The following is a 14,520-nucleotide window of genomic DNA, read 5'->3' on the forward strand; positions in this document are numbered from 1 at the left end:
ATAATGTTTATCTTGATATTTATATCGTTTGTATTGTTGAAGGAAATATGCACTTTATGTGTCTTATACATTGGTGCTTTTCTCTTTTAGGCTCCTTGTCCGGACGTGTACCGAGGAAAATATCGCGCTACCGATCACATTGGCGAGGACCTCGGTGTTAAATACGCCGAAGATGTCAAGCAAATCTGCAAAGATATCAAAGCTGAAGGACGCGGAGTTTGCGCCTACATCGCGGAGAGTCTCATGTCGGTCGGTGGACAGATTCTGCCGCCGCAAAATTATTTCAAAAATGTATACAGGTACATAGATCATAAACTAAAATAAATATCTATATAAACAGCACCGTGGAAAAGGATATAATTAAAGAAATTAATTTTATAGGCACGTGCGTGAAGCGGGAGGAGTCTGCATTGCTGATGAGGTTCAAGTCGGTTTCGGAAGAGTCGGCACTCACCTGTGGGCCTTTCAATTATACGGCGAGGAGGTTGTGCCGGACATAGTCACGCTGGGCAAGCCCATGGGCAACGGTCATCCCGTTGCGGCGGTTATCACAACGCCAGAAATCGCGCGTAGTTTTTGCGATACTGGAATCGAATATTTTAATACGGTTAGTTTGTAAAGATGTTACTGTTAGCGTTTTCAAAGTTGCTGAAGATATCCCTCTATAACAAAGATATTCTGTGTAATTTCAGTACGGGGGCAATCCTGTATCTTGCGCAGTGGCAAACGCAGTGATGGAAGTCATAGAACGTGAGGGTCTTCAGGAGAACGCCTTGAAAGTCGGCAATCATTTGATCGCAGAACTGAAGGAATTGGCGAAGCGACGAAGGATTATCGGTGACGTGCGCGGTGTTGGACTGTTCGTGGGCATCGAATTGGTACGCGATAGAATTAAGAGGATACCAGCGACAGCAGAGGCAAAACATGTGGTATCCAGGATGAAGGAGAAGAAGATTCTTATCAGCAGCGACGGGCCCGACGATAACGTTTTGAAACTGAAGCCGCCGATGGTCTTCACACTCGAGAATGCCAATCATTTCGTATCCGTTCTCGATGAAACACTCGAAGAAGTCGACATCGACTTTGACGAGGTAATTTGCATTTTGCGTTTATTTAGACACGCTAGCGATTATAGTAGTCTTTACTATTATAAAATAAAATATTTAAAAAGTAATATTGTTTAACATAGTAAAAAGAACTTATCTGAAGCAGAGTAAATTTTACAAAAATTTGTTTTAAATATGCGTGACTTTTAAGAAATGATATAATTCATAATTGTTTCAGGAACCGACAACCACTACAACTATCATCAAAGCAACGATCTCATCCATAGAAGTCGATAGAAGCACCGCAGTGAACAACGGAACTTCATTATTTGTTCATGCTAATTAATAACATATTTTGTACACATATTATAAATTTAAGAAGATTTCATCTAAAAAAAGTATTATTATTTTTAAGATAAATATTATTTCTTATTACGATGATATTTTCATATAATTTTATCAGAAACATATATAAATATAGTAAAGACTAGAATTATTTAAGTAAAATAAGAAAACAAGATACTATTATAACAGATGTTATAAAAATTGTGTAGAGAGAAATATATTTTTACTTAAATGTAGTTGTTTCTCAACTTTCCCTAACAAAGTAAAATTTATTTTAACAATATCTATTTTAATAAAAAAGATATATGTAACGTATGTCAATATATTATTTCTGAAATTTGTAATTAAATTTTATAATGTTTTACCTTACAATTTTACATTGTGTTCTATTTTAATTTTTCCCGTTTTGTATTAATAAAAAATAGTAAAACTGCAATACCCAAAATTTTCAGAGTTGGAGATCTTAGAATAGCGATACCGTATATGTATACATTCAAATGAACAGTTACGAAGAAACACGAATGATTCGTACTTATTAAAGCAAATTATTCTAGTGTTCCTAGTTGGCCTTGTCTTTCTTTCTTTGCGCTTCTCTTTTTAGATTCAAATTTATTTATTTTAAACATTCTTAATTCTACCATTTATATAATTCCTTGTTTCAATTTTCGATATATGTCTTAGACTTTACTCTTATATGCTTGTATAAAACAATCTAAAACAAGCAAGTGAGCGGGCACGAATAAATAATTGCTAACGACTATATGTATACAGTGCTTCTTTATTGGTGCCATTAGCTTAGTCATCATTATGAAGCAAATTTCTTCGTGTTTATTCGCGCTCATTTACTTGGACAGTATTCGGCGGTATACAAATACAAAAATTAACTCAAATATACAAAACTAACTACAGAATTAAAATAATTAAGTAATAAATAAAATAATTAAAAAGTGTTAGAATAAAAAATAAAAATTAAAAAGAAAAGCAGGCAGTAAGGCAGACTTAACGACATGAATCTAATGAAACCTAATGTAAAAGGATCCTCGCAATGTAATAATATAATTGTAATTATATAACTAAAAATTATACATTTTTATTAAATAATATATATTCAATTATAATAAAATCTCATTTGCTATTTTTCATCTAACAATGTACAGGGTGTTAAGGCAACATACATGTCAGTACGACGGGTTGCCCATTCGAGTAGGCGCGCATGGTCGTTCACAACTTCGCGCTGGGTCGGCTTCGGCGAAATTATATTGCGAGATTAATGACAGTAAATTTGATCAGGCACAACATGGAGTCATGACGAAGTCAAAATCCATGTTGTGCCTGAACAAATTTACTGTCATTAATCTCGCGATATAATTTCGCCGAAGCCGACCCAGCGCGCAGTAATGAACGACCATGCGCGCCTGCCCGAATAGGCAACCCGTCGTACTGACATGTATGTTACCTTAACACCCTGTACATACAATAGGACCGGTGATTTTTTTCGAAGGCTTCGACATTCGAACTTTCGAAATCTTCGAAGCTTCGAAAAATTTATTCGTGCGAGTGGCGAATTTATTCAAAGAACACTAAAAATATTGCAAATAAAAAGTATTAATTTATATGTATATGTTGAAAAATAGGTAATTATTTCTGAATTATAATTTTGAAGAATTATAACACGTATACTACATATTTGTTTAATCACGCTTTGCTTGAAAATTGTGATCATGTGATTTACAAATCTCGTCCAAGTTCGAAATGACCTATTTGTCATATTCTACATTCATTATATTAATAAATTCTGCATACTACACAGTGTAATGAAATATTTTATAATATTCGTAAAATTTTAGATGAACTATTTAAATCTAAAGTACTAAGTCATTTAATAATTTAAATTTAGTAAGAAATTTCTATGCATGTTAAAGTTTTCTTTCTTTAATTGATGTTACAATTATATTGTTTTTAATCTTAGACACATTTGATTACTAAGTACCTGACTTCGTTATTTAAGCTGACGATCGTAACGAAACTGTCCTTCTTATGTACACATTATGAGCATAATATATTCTCGCCATGAAACGAGAAATAAGTTTTACATTCGTTTTAACTAATTACTCGCGTCAATGTCATATCCATCTACTGATTTTGTGACTTTTCCCTCAGCCTTGACAGATCTTACTTATTTTTTAATATTTATTAATTTATATAGTCGATAAAAATTCTATAGACACGCATAATTCAATGAGAACTGCTTTACCATTTATTTAAAATGTTTCTATATTAAATATTGTTCAAGTGGTGAATGTACATGATAGACGTTCGACGTGGATAAGAATTGAGAAGGTACACGGACAGTAACTCGATAATTGAGAAATCCAAGTTCAGATTAATTTTAAATAAATAAAATGATTATTAATTAGCGATATAATAATAAATTTTTGCGAATTTTTAAAGTGTTGATACGATACTTAATTGATTTACTTAATTGATCTTTTTTGAAAATTTAATTACGCGATCTTAAACAAATATGTAATATACATGTTATAGTACCTACTTCAAAATTATAATTCAAAAGTAATCACCTATTTTTCCACATATTGTATATAAATAAGTACATTTTATTTATAATATTTTTAGTGTTCTTTAAATAAATTCGCTACTTGCACGAATAAATTTTACGAAGTTTCAAAGCTTCGAAGTTAAATTCGAACTTCGAAACTTCGCAAATTTCGAAAGTTCGAAGTCAACTTCGAAGCTTCGAATTCTTTCGAAACATCGAATCTTCGATGTTATCAAAAGTAACAACCCTAATGTATGTACAATGCATGCACAAAAAACAGATATTTCATTCAAATATGAAAATTATATCTTTTCTTTTATCAATAATGATTTGTTACATTATATAATAAAAATCTGGTATGTGAATTAATGAGCAAATGAATGAATGAATATGCAAGAAATATGTGGAAAGTGTAAGATAAGAAGTTGAGTTTGAAGAATGTAGAAATGTATATTTTGTTTGAATAAAAATATCTACGATAAGATAAATTAAGTTAATCGCAAATGCAAGTAAAATAGAAAATGATGGAAGAAGCCTGATATAATTTGTGATATTTTGTAATTTCTAATAACTTATTAAACTCTATATTATAACACAGTTATTTTACATTTACAAATAATGAAATAATTATCTACATGTAAATGAATGTGATACGTTTGTAGTAACATCCTGTTGTCGCGTCACATATTCTGCTTTATACCAACATGTTATAAGTGACGCGTATTATATGTAACACAATTTCAGAACTTTCTGGAATTTTAAATTATAAAAGTCAAACACCTAAAAATTTTTAAAAGTTAATTAACGAAAAATAAAACTCTTAAAATTTACCAAAAATATTAGATTCACGAAATCTCCAAACACAAAACATATTTTAAAAAATTATTAAAAGCATTAATAGAATAAAATTTGAAAAACATGATATTAATTTAACAATATTAAATTGCTATTTGAAGGAATAATATAATTTTTTACAATGTTAATATATAAACTTTTGAAAAGCGGCGAAGTATCGAATGAATAAAACTTTATGGCAGTGACACAAATCACATCTTCAAACACTTTAATATAAAAAATTTCCTTATAATTTTCTATTTGTTCTATCAGTTCAATCTGTTACCTCGTCCAACACACATCTCGGGACATTTTTACTTGTGTTTCAACAGTTAACAATGCAACTTCAATTGACTTTGCACTCTCCAACTAAAGAGTGCAAGCAAAATTTCTCCCTCTTATTCCTTTGACTAATATTCTACTAACATAGAGATATTGGCCAAACGAACGATACGAGATCAGGGATAATTAAGTAACAGATCACTTGAAAAGGGTCCGAATCCAGGACCGAAACATCGTTTTTATTTTAAATAAAGGCATTGGCCAGTGTAGGTCGCTCTTGTAAAATACTCATCATAATTTTCTATTTCTTTTCTTTTACTAAATTTTAAGTAAATCTGTATGGTAAATTGCTACTACATCTTTATCAAAATTATTAAGTTATTATAAATAACTGCTGTATGTCTTCCAATTATAAATGCAACAATAAAAAGCTAAGTTGTATTTTCTTAACTTAGCATATACGTATACATATATTATCTTCGACAAATTGCGAAACAATACTGTATTTTTATTAAAAGGATAAGATATTAGGCAGTAAAAAAGCGTTTATTCCTCATAAGAAGAAGAAGCTAGAAATTAATTGCCAATTTATTCTATTGTCACTTTATACTCTTTTAAAAAACTATATATATTTATAGACTGATTAGTTTACAATTATCTTATTCTAACAAAATCATTTTTAATCTTTTCAAACTTTCATAAATTTTGTAGAATATTTGTAAAATACTTTAAAATGAAAGATAGGATACATATTAATTAAATATTGTACTTTATATGCATACTTAAAGGTTGAACGTACATAAAAATGAAAAGAGGAGTCTTCTACACAAGTTTATCATAATTTCGAAAAAGAAGTCTTAAAAATACTTGACAGGAAATGTTATTTACTTATATAGATTTCCTGATCGCGTAATCATCGTTAGAAAATATCTCCTGCAGCTAATATCGATATCTCGCGACGTGGATCAAAGTTTGACACTTTTAACTTTCGTTTTCCAATGGAAAATGTATCGAAGTTCAAATTACATTCGTTAACATCTCCTTCGTTGCTCGCCTTTCGCAGACGTTTTCATTCATGATAAGATGCAAGAGAGAGAGAGAGAGGGGGGGGGGGGAAGAAATTAAAGAAATAGCAGTTAATGGCATAGAATCATCCGCCATCGATATACAATTTTCAAATGTGGAAGTTCGACACGTGCGGAAAATTATCTATGATCTATCGCTAGCAAACACTCTATTTTTGTTTATTCGACGAAACAGTGAATGTGTTAGTGAAATGTGATTATAAAAAATTATTATTTTTGTATTAAATTTTATACTTATAATATTACATCCAGATTAATAAAATTATATAAACATATATAATTTAAATAGATAAAAAATGAAATATATATAAATCTATATACTATCTAAGCTCTAAATAACCCCAGTAAAATTTATAAGTTAAATATAATTTAAATTATATATAATTTATTTAAATCTACATCGAATAAACGCACACAATTATACTTTGCCTACCGAAAATTTGCACAAATGATAGAAATATTTTTTTATTAACATTGAAATACATCAAATATACTTTAATATAATATATGATAACACAAAAAACATCTGAATGATAGACATCAATGTGTTTTGATCGATCGGCAAAGTTAATTATATCTTCATACGAAGTCAAAGTTCTGACCGGAAGTCCGATGGCATGACCTCTTCTTCATTTTCTTAAATATGCTGCGGATGTCACAAGTAATCTATCGTGTGGAAGGTTAAAAAAGTATGTCACGCGTTCGTGAACGATGCAGTTTCAAGTTCGCGCGGATACGGAATCTGTGGCAATCAACGGGTCAAGCTGAGTTGGCATCCTCCTGTATATAAATTCAATCAAGGAGAGGAAGCTTACATTTCGCATTAGGTATTGGTCACCACATAACACCATGTGGTTCCCTGTCACCCTTCTCCTACTTGGTAAGCAGACATCAACTTTGTGGATAGTAACAGTTTTCACGGATACTTCCAATAGAATGTTTCGCATTTTAGCGAAATTTTCGAAAAGTTTTCGGAATTAGCATTCAATTGGTGAAATATTTTCGATTTATATAAAAATATTACTATGAAATCTAATTTTGGCGTTTGGCATATAGTGCCTATAGTATTGACCTACTCAACAAAATTAACTACTATTTAACATGTAGTAAGGCACAGTTACATTTACGTACAAAAATTCAACTTTTGTGAAAACGTAATAAGAATTTCATTTCAATCTAACAATAAGACAAATTCCAATTATTACAATTTGAAAAATTTTCTGTTCCGTAGTCGGCGTGGCCGTAGCCACACCTGATCACAAGCATGGCTGGCAAAGGAACAACAAGTATCAGTACCGTGTTGAAACCCAGACACTAGCAGGCGTTATGTTCAATGAACTTACTGGACAATATACTGGACTTGACATACAGGGTATCCTCGAAATCGATGTAATATCGCCAGAGACGCTAAAGGCGAGTCTTCTTGATGTTCAGTATGCTCCAGTACACGAGAAAATACTGGACTTCACAGACATCCGGCTCGATAAAAGTACGCTAAATTATCGCCCGCTTCACATGTCAGGAAAGCAATTTGAGATCAAGTTGAAGCATGGATTGATCCGGGATTTGTTGGTCGATCCTGATGTACCTACTTGGGAAGTGAATATTATCAAAAGTATCGTCAGTCTGCTGCAGCTTGATACGCAGGGCGAAAACGCGAAAGACAGGAAGAGCACTCAGTATCCCACAAACAGAAATTCTTCCGTCACGTACGAAGGCGTGGAAGATTCCGTCAATGGCATGTGCACCGTTCTGTATGCTATAGAGCCATTGGTCGAGAATTACCATGAATTCAGCCCAGACATGGTACCTATGCCACACTTACGCGGTACCGGACGCTATTACAAAGTTTCGAAAGGGAAAATGTACGACAAATGCTCGCGACGACAGGCGTATCATTACGATTTTAACGATCCATCACTGCAGAGAAACCCTGGTAAACAAAGTGAGCTGATCGATGTAAGTTAAATTTTAATTGATAAACTTTTTTTATTTATATTTTAGTTAATAAAAACATGGCGATTGTAGTTCAAGATCATAGAAAAGAATTTTTTGGAAAAATTGTTTTATTGTGTATCGGTTATATACTTGATTATCAAACTTCAGCAACCAATGAAAAACAGAATGATTAAATTTACTGATGAAACTTATTTGCGATCATATAATTGTTACAGCACATGTCTCTATCTGAAGCAGTTATCTCTGGCGACTTGAAATCCTTCACTATTCATTCGGCCGTGATGAAGAATATTATAACCATCACTAATAAAAAAGATGATCCCGCTCTTGGCACTGTCAACAGCGTACTAAAATTACATTTAATCAAAAAAGAAAAACTTCCCGAGTCTTCGGTTGAAATATTCGAGACAAATACACGAAAAAACAAACTTCAATCAACTGGAAATTTGCTGTATGTATACAACAACCCATTTTCTGAAACGGAAAATCGAAAAGAGCGTCGTCCAACCATTAGTAAAAATTCCGCACAAGTAGAATCGATGGAAATGGAGAAATTGTCTTCCGAAAACGAATTAAGCAGCTGGTCCAGCAGCGAGGAACTTTCTGACGTGAAATCTCAAACGAAACTGCACTTGCCTCCAAACGCTCCGCTGTTACCCTTCTTTGTCGGTAACAAAGGCAAGTCAATCGTGATGTCTGGCAAATTTGACGCTGTGAAAGAAGCTCGGGACCTAATCTCTCAAATAACTGACGAACTGCAGACTCCCAGTCAGAAAATGGGTCAAGAAATGCTGGAGAAGTTCACAAACTTGAAAAACCTCCTTCGCACCATGAACCGCAAGCAATACGAGGAATTACAAAACGCAGTCCTTACTAAGGGCGAACATTCAGAGGATCACAAGGATGCCTGGCCTGTCTTACGCGATGCCGTCGCACATGCTGCAACTGGACCTGCTTTGCTCACTATTAAAAGCTGGCTAACGTCCAGACTTCTCAAAGGCGTAGAGGCGGCACGAGTTGTGTCTCAAATTTCCAAGAACGTTCGCGAACCATCGGATAAGTACCTCATGGCGTTCTACGTAAGTATCCGCTTGCAATAACTCAATAAGGACCAAGCGACTTTTAATTCTTTTTAATTAATTTTAAAATATCTATTACAACAACGATTAAAAATTATATGCATGTAAATAAAAATAATTTAAAAATTTATTATCTTTGTGCAGGATATGATGCAAGAACCATGGGTATCGGAACAGGAACTGATACATACGACCGCGTTGTTAACATTCGCTAAATTGCTCCGCAATAGCCAGAAATCCTATCCGATACGTAGTGATGGCACTATAACTCAGAAAAACAACAACGACGTAGTCAATCGCTATATTCCCTATCTGGCTGATCAACTGAAACAGGCTTATCGAGAAGACAACCTTAAGAAAATTCAGACATGTATCATGGCACTGGGTATGACCGAACATCCGAAAATTATCCCAGTCTTTGAGCCGTACTTAGAAAACACGAAGCCAGCGACGAAATACCAACGCTTACTCATGGTAGCTTCCTTGGGCACTTTAGCCAGAACTCACCCCAAATTAGTTGGACCCATTTTCTACAAACTCTATGTGGGCAAAGAAGAGAATCACGAGATACGCTGCTTGGCCGTACAGCATTATATTTTGACCAACCCACCTCAAATTATGTTGAAACACATAGCGCACAGCACTCATGAAGAGGAGAACTATCACGTGAATTCTGCCATAAAGACTACCCTAGAGAGTCTTGCTGATTCGAAGATACCGGCATTGGGAGATTTGCACGACAAGGCGCGCGCTGTCACCTCTTTTTTGAGTCCCGTGAAGAGCAAGTACGGGTCTTCAGGAGGCCTCTACATAGACTTTGCAAATTCGATTATTCAGGGATTTTCTCTGCAAACTGTCGTTGGTGGTGATAGTGAAATACCCATGTATGCACACGCTAGTGTGCATACCTGGTACGATTCCTTCCAAGATGGGCGACCCACGTTGGAAGCAGCATACGGAGTATCCAGCGTTAGGCAGCTACTAAATAACATCGATAAGCTGTGGCAAAAAGAGAGTGGAAAAGTGAACGAGAAATTCATGCGTAAAACACGCGCCGAGGAGATCGCTGAAACACTTAAGATCAAGCCCGAAAACCTGGACAAGTTGGAAGGAAGTCTTTTCCTTAACACATTATTCGGTTTTATATACTATCCCTTCGACAGTAATACATTACAACAGGTTCCCGTTAGTAAGTATTTTGAATTTTACTTCAAAATTATATTAATTTCTAAGATACAAAATTATATTTAAACCAATTATTGCATTACAGTGTGGAAGAATATGTTGAAGAAGGACCACGGAATACGTTCAACGGGATTTTACAATTACGAAAGAACAGTAACGTTACCGCTTGAGACCGGCTTGCCGTGCGTTTTTTCTCTGGAGATTCCAACGCTTGTAAAACTTCAAGTTGAGAGCAAAAAAGAGGAATCTTGCAATGGGTGCAGAAATGGCGTTCTTAAAGTCGTACTTGGCAGAAAAGTGCAGAAGCGATTTGGCTTTATAGCACCCTTCGAACATACGCAATACATGGCTGGTACCGACGACAGTCGAATGCTGCAACTACCATTGGAGTACGAAGTCAAATTCGATATGACCCGGCAAAATCTTGAATTGAAAGTTCGTCCAAACATACCGAAAGATCAAATGGATTCTCAACTCTCATTACTGCATTATAGCACCGTCCCCTTTACCTCGCGACACGATATTTTCAATCTTCAACCTTTATGTCTTGACGAAAACACGCATAAAGCACTGGACCTAAAACAACAAAAGAACTCGCTTAAAAAAGACATGCTCACTGTCTGGTTAGAATCTGATGGCGTAGAAAAAGAAAAGATACATTTAGAAAAGGAGCTTCAGGATATGTGGGAACAAGATGACGGTCGCTATAAAAAACTGGATGTATTGCTAAATGTTGAAGAAGCAAGAAAGAGTGGGGTCCGCCTCAACATCGCTTACGATAACATGGAAATTCGCGATAATAAAGACGATAGTGAACAATCGCAAGAGGTGGAGCTGCAAGGTATTCCTGAACCATCTTGGAAACCAGACAGTGAGGACAGAAAACTCCAGATTATGAAAACTCTCCAGAAAGGTCTTAGGTCAGGTAAAGTCCATGTAGTGGACATAACTTACAAAACCCCGCGGAAAGAACAAGTTCTCACCTTCAGCCTGGCGCAAAGCAACGTGGACCAAAAATCCAGGATTTACGTTTATTGGAATACTCAAACGCCGGAGGAGAATCAGAACAAATACGAAGTTTGCTACGTTCAAGAATTGCAGAGTTCGCCGAGTACTCCTTTAGATTTCGAATATACGCTTCGGAACACGCCGACAGATAAATTCTGGGCTGAAATACTGTTTGGAAGGAACTGCCAAGGAGGAGAAAAAATTCGTATCGAAGGACACGCAAGTCGAAGCAACGAACTGGAGGAAAATCTAGAATACTCTAAATTAACCGAACAATGTCGGGAAGAGATGCGAGGAGGAGACAAAGTAGGTCGAGCCTGCCAGATGGCCATTGGGGTTGCTGAAGTGAGGGATACGTACCAGGTATCGTTGAAAACGGCAAACGAATATCTTCGGAGACTGGTTCACGAGTATGTCGAGATGATGCCTCTAGTTTTGAGGAAAGTAAATGTACGAACAGACTTCATGAGCCACCCTGATAGCAATCCCATGAAGTTAAAATGGGTGAGGGTGCCCGAGGAGAAACCTCTCATAGAAAGGGTGAAGGTAACTGAAGTTGAGGCCCGTCTAATAGGGGAAATTCTGGGGATTTACAAACGAACAGTACCGTCCAGGACAGATAGTGAGCTCATAGGGCTCCGAAAGGAAGAAATGGGTAAATTAAAAAATTTTGTAAAAAAGATAATTAGAGTTCTTTAAATATTGAAAATATTAATACATTAAATGTAAGTTAATATATTAATAGTGTATTAGACGTTAACAATTAGTGCTTGAATAATAATTTAAAACGTTGTTCTATTGACACTTTAGCATTTTTCATTTCCCACGAACGCGTGGAAATGTAGTTATCATATTAGTTTAACTAAAATGTGTAACTATTCATTGTTCCAGTATTATTTTGTCACCTCGATAATGTAACTAGATAAAGGCGTCTTATGAAATCTAATGTAAACTATTTGTAAAAATTCCGTAATACGATATCAATGAATTCTTTTTCACAGATGTGTGTACCCTTAACAAAGATATGATGACAACTTATGATAATCGAGCCTATTCTGTGATGATGGGCGGTCTGAAGCACGTGATAATGACTACTTATCGGCAACAAGATCCCGAAAATCCCGAACGTACGATGGATATTCCGGAAGACATGAAAGTGGCTGTTGTAACTACAGATATGGACGATGGCAGCAGGAAACTCTTCATTTTCTTGGATAACCAAAAAGTTCTGATGCAGAAAGTGAATAAACGTCTTGAAGCTTTCGTTGATGGACAGCCAGTTTCTTTGTCGAAGAATAGATGGTATCGACACAGTCAAGATGGTAAAACCGTTTTCGAAATTATCGAGCTACCGGATGGATCGATCAAATTTACCTCGGACAAATATGGACTTGAGGCCGTGTACGATGGACAGCACATTAAATTAAAGGTATGTAAAAATACAAAACTAATTAAATCAATTACAATAACATAGAAATCATAATAAAGATTGAAATAAATTTGTCAACAGGCAAGCGATAAGTTCCGCAATGCTGTACGCGGTCTTTGCGGCAACTACGACTCAGATCCCAGCAACGATTTCCTCATTCCTCGGAACTGCATATTGGCGAACGTTGAAGAATTCACCGCTATGTATGCTTTGCTTGATAAGGATAGCGAAGGACCCGTTGTGGAAAACAGACGTAAAGCTGAGCATGCCTATTGTCTTATATTTTCCAAGCAAGAACCTCGTCAAAGAAACGTTATTAGCGATAGAGAAGCAGGAAGACCGTTGACAGAGGATGTAAATTGGGGCTATCATCCGAGGAAGCGCCAGAGACAAGACTTCAGAGAGCAAGACAGAAACTCTAAGGAGGATTGTGATGATGTGGGCACACAAAAATGTTCAACGGAATCCAACATTGTCTATCGCACGAAGGTCTTTGAAGAGGGAGGTGAGCTCTGTTTCACTACCAGACCTGTGCCAACATGCGCCTCGGATACCAGGCCCATAGAAAGAAAACCAAAGGAATTTAATCTTTTCTGTATGCCGATAAACGAAGAATCTCGAGCGATTAAACGTCGCGTCGAAGAAGGCGCCCGCCCAGATTTTACCCGTAGGCCTGTCTCCAGGTCGCACGTTTTCCAAGTTCCGTCCTATTGCATGGCCGCATAATCCGGCAATACCGAAGTGATACACCGATCGTGCATTATACTTGATTGAGAAACGACTTCTTTCTTTTTTTATTCTGTTCTCTTTTTAGAAGGAATATGTTCTGCAAATATGTCCTTTTAGTAATTGCAGAAATGTAAGCAAGAATAAAGTTGAAACTTTTCAACGTAATTATTAGTGATATCTCTTTTGCATACCCAACCTGTTCGAAATTGATATAATTCATTTAATATCCGCATTAATTATACTCATTACACATTTTGCATATTAATGATCATCTTCATTAAAACAGTTAAGCAGCGATTATACCCTTATTTCAGTCTCATCAGATAATCGCAGACTATTCATAGATCCTGATAAAGTGGAATTAAGATAGTGTGACCTGAGTCGAAATATAGACCCTCTGAATACCCTGCGTTCACTCCAAGTCCTTTGAAAGAGCACGTACCGCCGTACTTTGCAACCTGCTTATAATCTATTTGGACTCCACTTTGAGATTTTGTCATTTCAAGATCACTGCTGGGACCCTCCTCAAACTTCCTCTGAGTATGATCAAACCTCCATATGCCCTCGTTACAATTCGTACCTTCTGCCATGACTCCACGTACCCTCCATAGGCGTGCTAATGCTCCGCGCTCACTCCATAGACCCTCCGTACGTTTCATATATGCTCACCGCACTTACTCTATAAACCCTCCGTATACGTTTTCTATTTTCCGCGCTTGTTCTATGGAATTTCCTCAAGCTTCTTTAGTTAAACTCGAATTCTTTAGTTAGACTCTTACCACCCTTCGCAAATCCTTCATAGAAGTACTTCATAGAAGCACTTCACTAATATTTAATATTTATTCTTATTCCTAATATTTATTCTAATGTGAGCAGACCTTTAGAGTGTAAGGCGGGTTCTTGGTGACCTCCGAAAATACAGTCTACAGAGGGTACACGGAGGCTTACGGAAAGAGTGTACGAAGGATCTATTGAGGGTCTA

At 35.7% G+C, this 14,520-nt stretch overlaps 2 protein-coding genes across 2 annotated transcripts in view; both read left to right on the plus strand.

Annotated features, from left to right (window-relative positions):
- Positions 1-1,455, plus strand: part of LOC105568181 (alanine--glyoxylate aminotransferase 2-like) — a 7,596-nt gene extending 6,141 nt beyond the window's left edge. The window contains exons 6-9 of the mRNA XM_012023632.1: positions 91-299; positions 382-607; positions 693-1,091; positions 1,285-1,455. Of these exons, the coding sequence (XP_011879022.1) occupies positions 91-299; positions 382-607; positions 693-1,091; positions 1,285-1,392 (942 nt within the window). The 3' untranslated portion in view covers positions 1,393-1,455. The remainder of the gene's footprint in view (positions 1-90; positions 300-381; positions 608-692; positions 1,092-1,284) is intronic.
- Positions 1,456-6,887: 5,432 nt separating this feature from the next.
- LOC105568185 (vitellogenin-3-like) lies at positions 6,888-13,703 on the plus strand. Its single transcript, XM_012023636.1, has 7 exons — positions 6,888-7,029; positions 7,381-8,108; positions 8,324-9,187; positions 9,332-10,376; positions 10,458-12,035; positions 12,382-12,809; positions 12,891-13,703. Exons 1-7 carry the CDS (start codon positions 6,999-7,001, stop codon positions 13,533-13,535), a joined length of 5,319 nt encoding a protein of 1,772 aa, XP_011879026.1. The 5' UTR covers positions 6,888-6,998; the 3' UTR covers positions 13,536-13,703.
- Positions 13,704-14,520: the final 817 nt, after the last annotated feature.

The sequence above is a fragment of the Vollenhovia emeryi genome, unplaced genomic scaffold (assembly GCF_000949405.1).
Source record: "Vollenhovia emeryi isolate VEMERY1.0 unplaced genomic scaffold, V.emery_V1.0 DF939131.1, whole genome shotgun sequence".
Lineage (NCBI taxonomy): Eukaryota > Metazoa > Arthropoda > Insecta > Hymenoptera > Formicidae > Vollenhovia > Vollenhovia emeryi.

Coding starts and splice junctions, on each gene's coding strand:
- LOC105568185 (XM_012023636.1), top strand. CDS start 6,999: ATGTGGTTCCCTGTCACCCTTCTCCTACTTG. Junction 8,109..8,323: donor AACAAAGTGAGCTGATCGAT/GTAAGTTAAATT, acceptor TAATTGTTACAG/CACATGTCTCTATCTGAAGC. Junction 12,036..12,381: donor GCTCCGAAAGGAAGAAATGG/GTAAATTAAAAA, acceptor TCTTTTTCACAG/ATGTGTGTACCCTTAACAAA.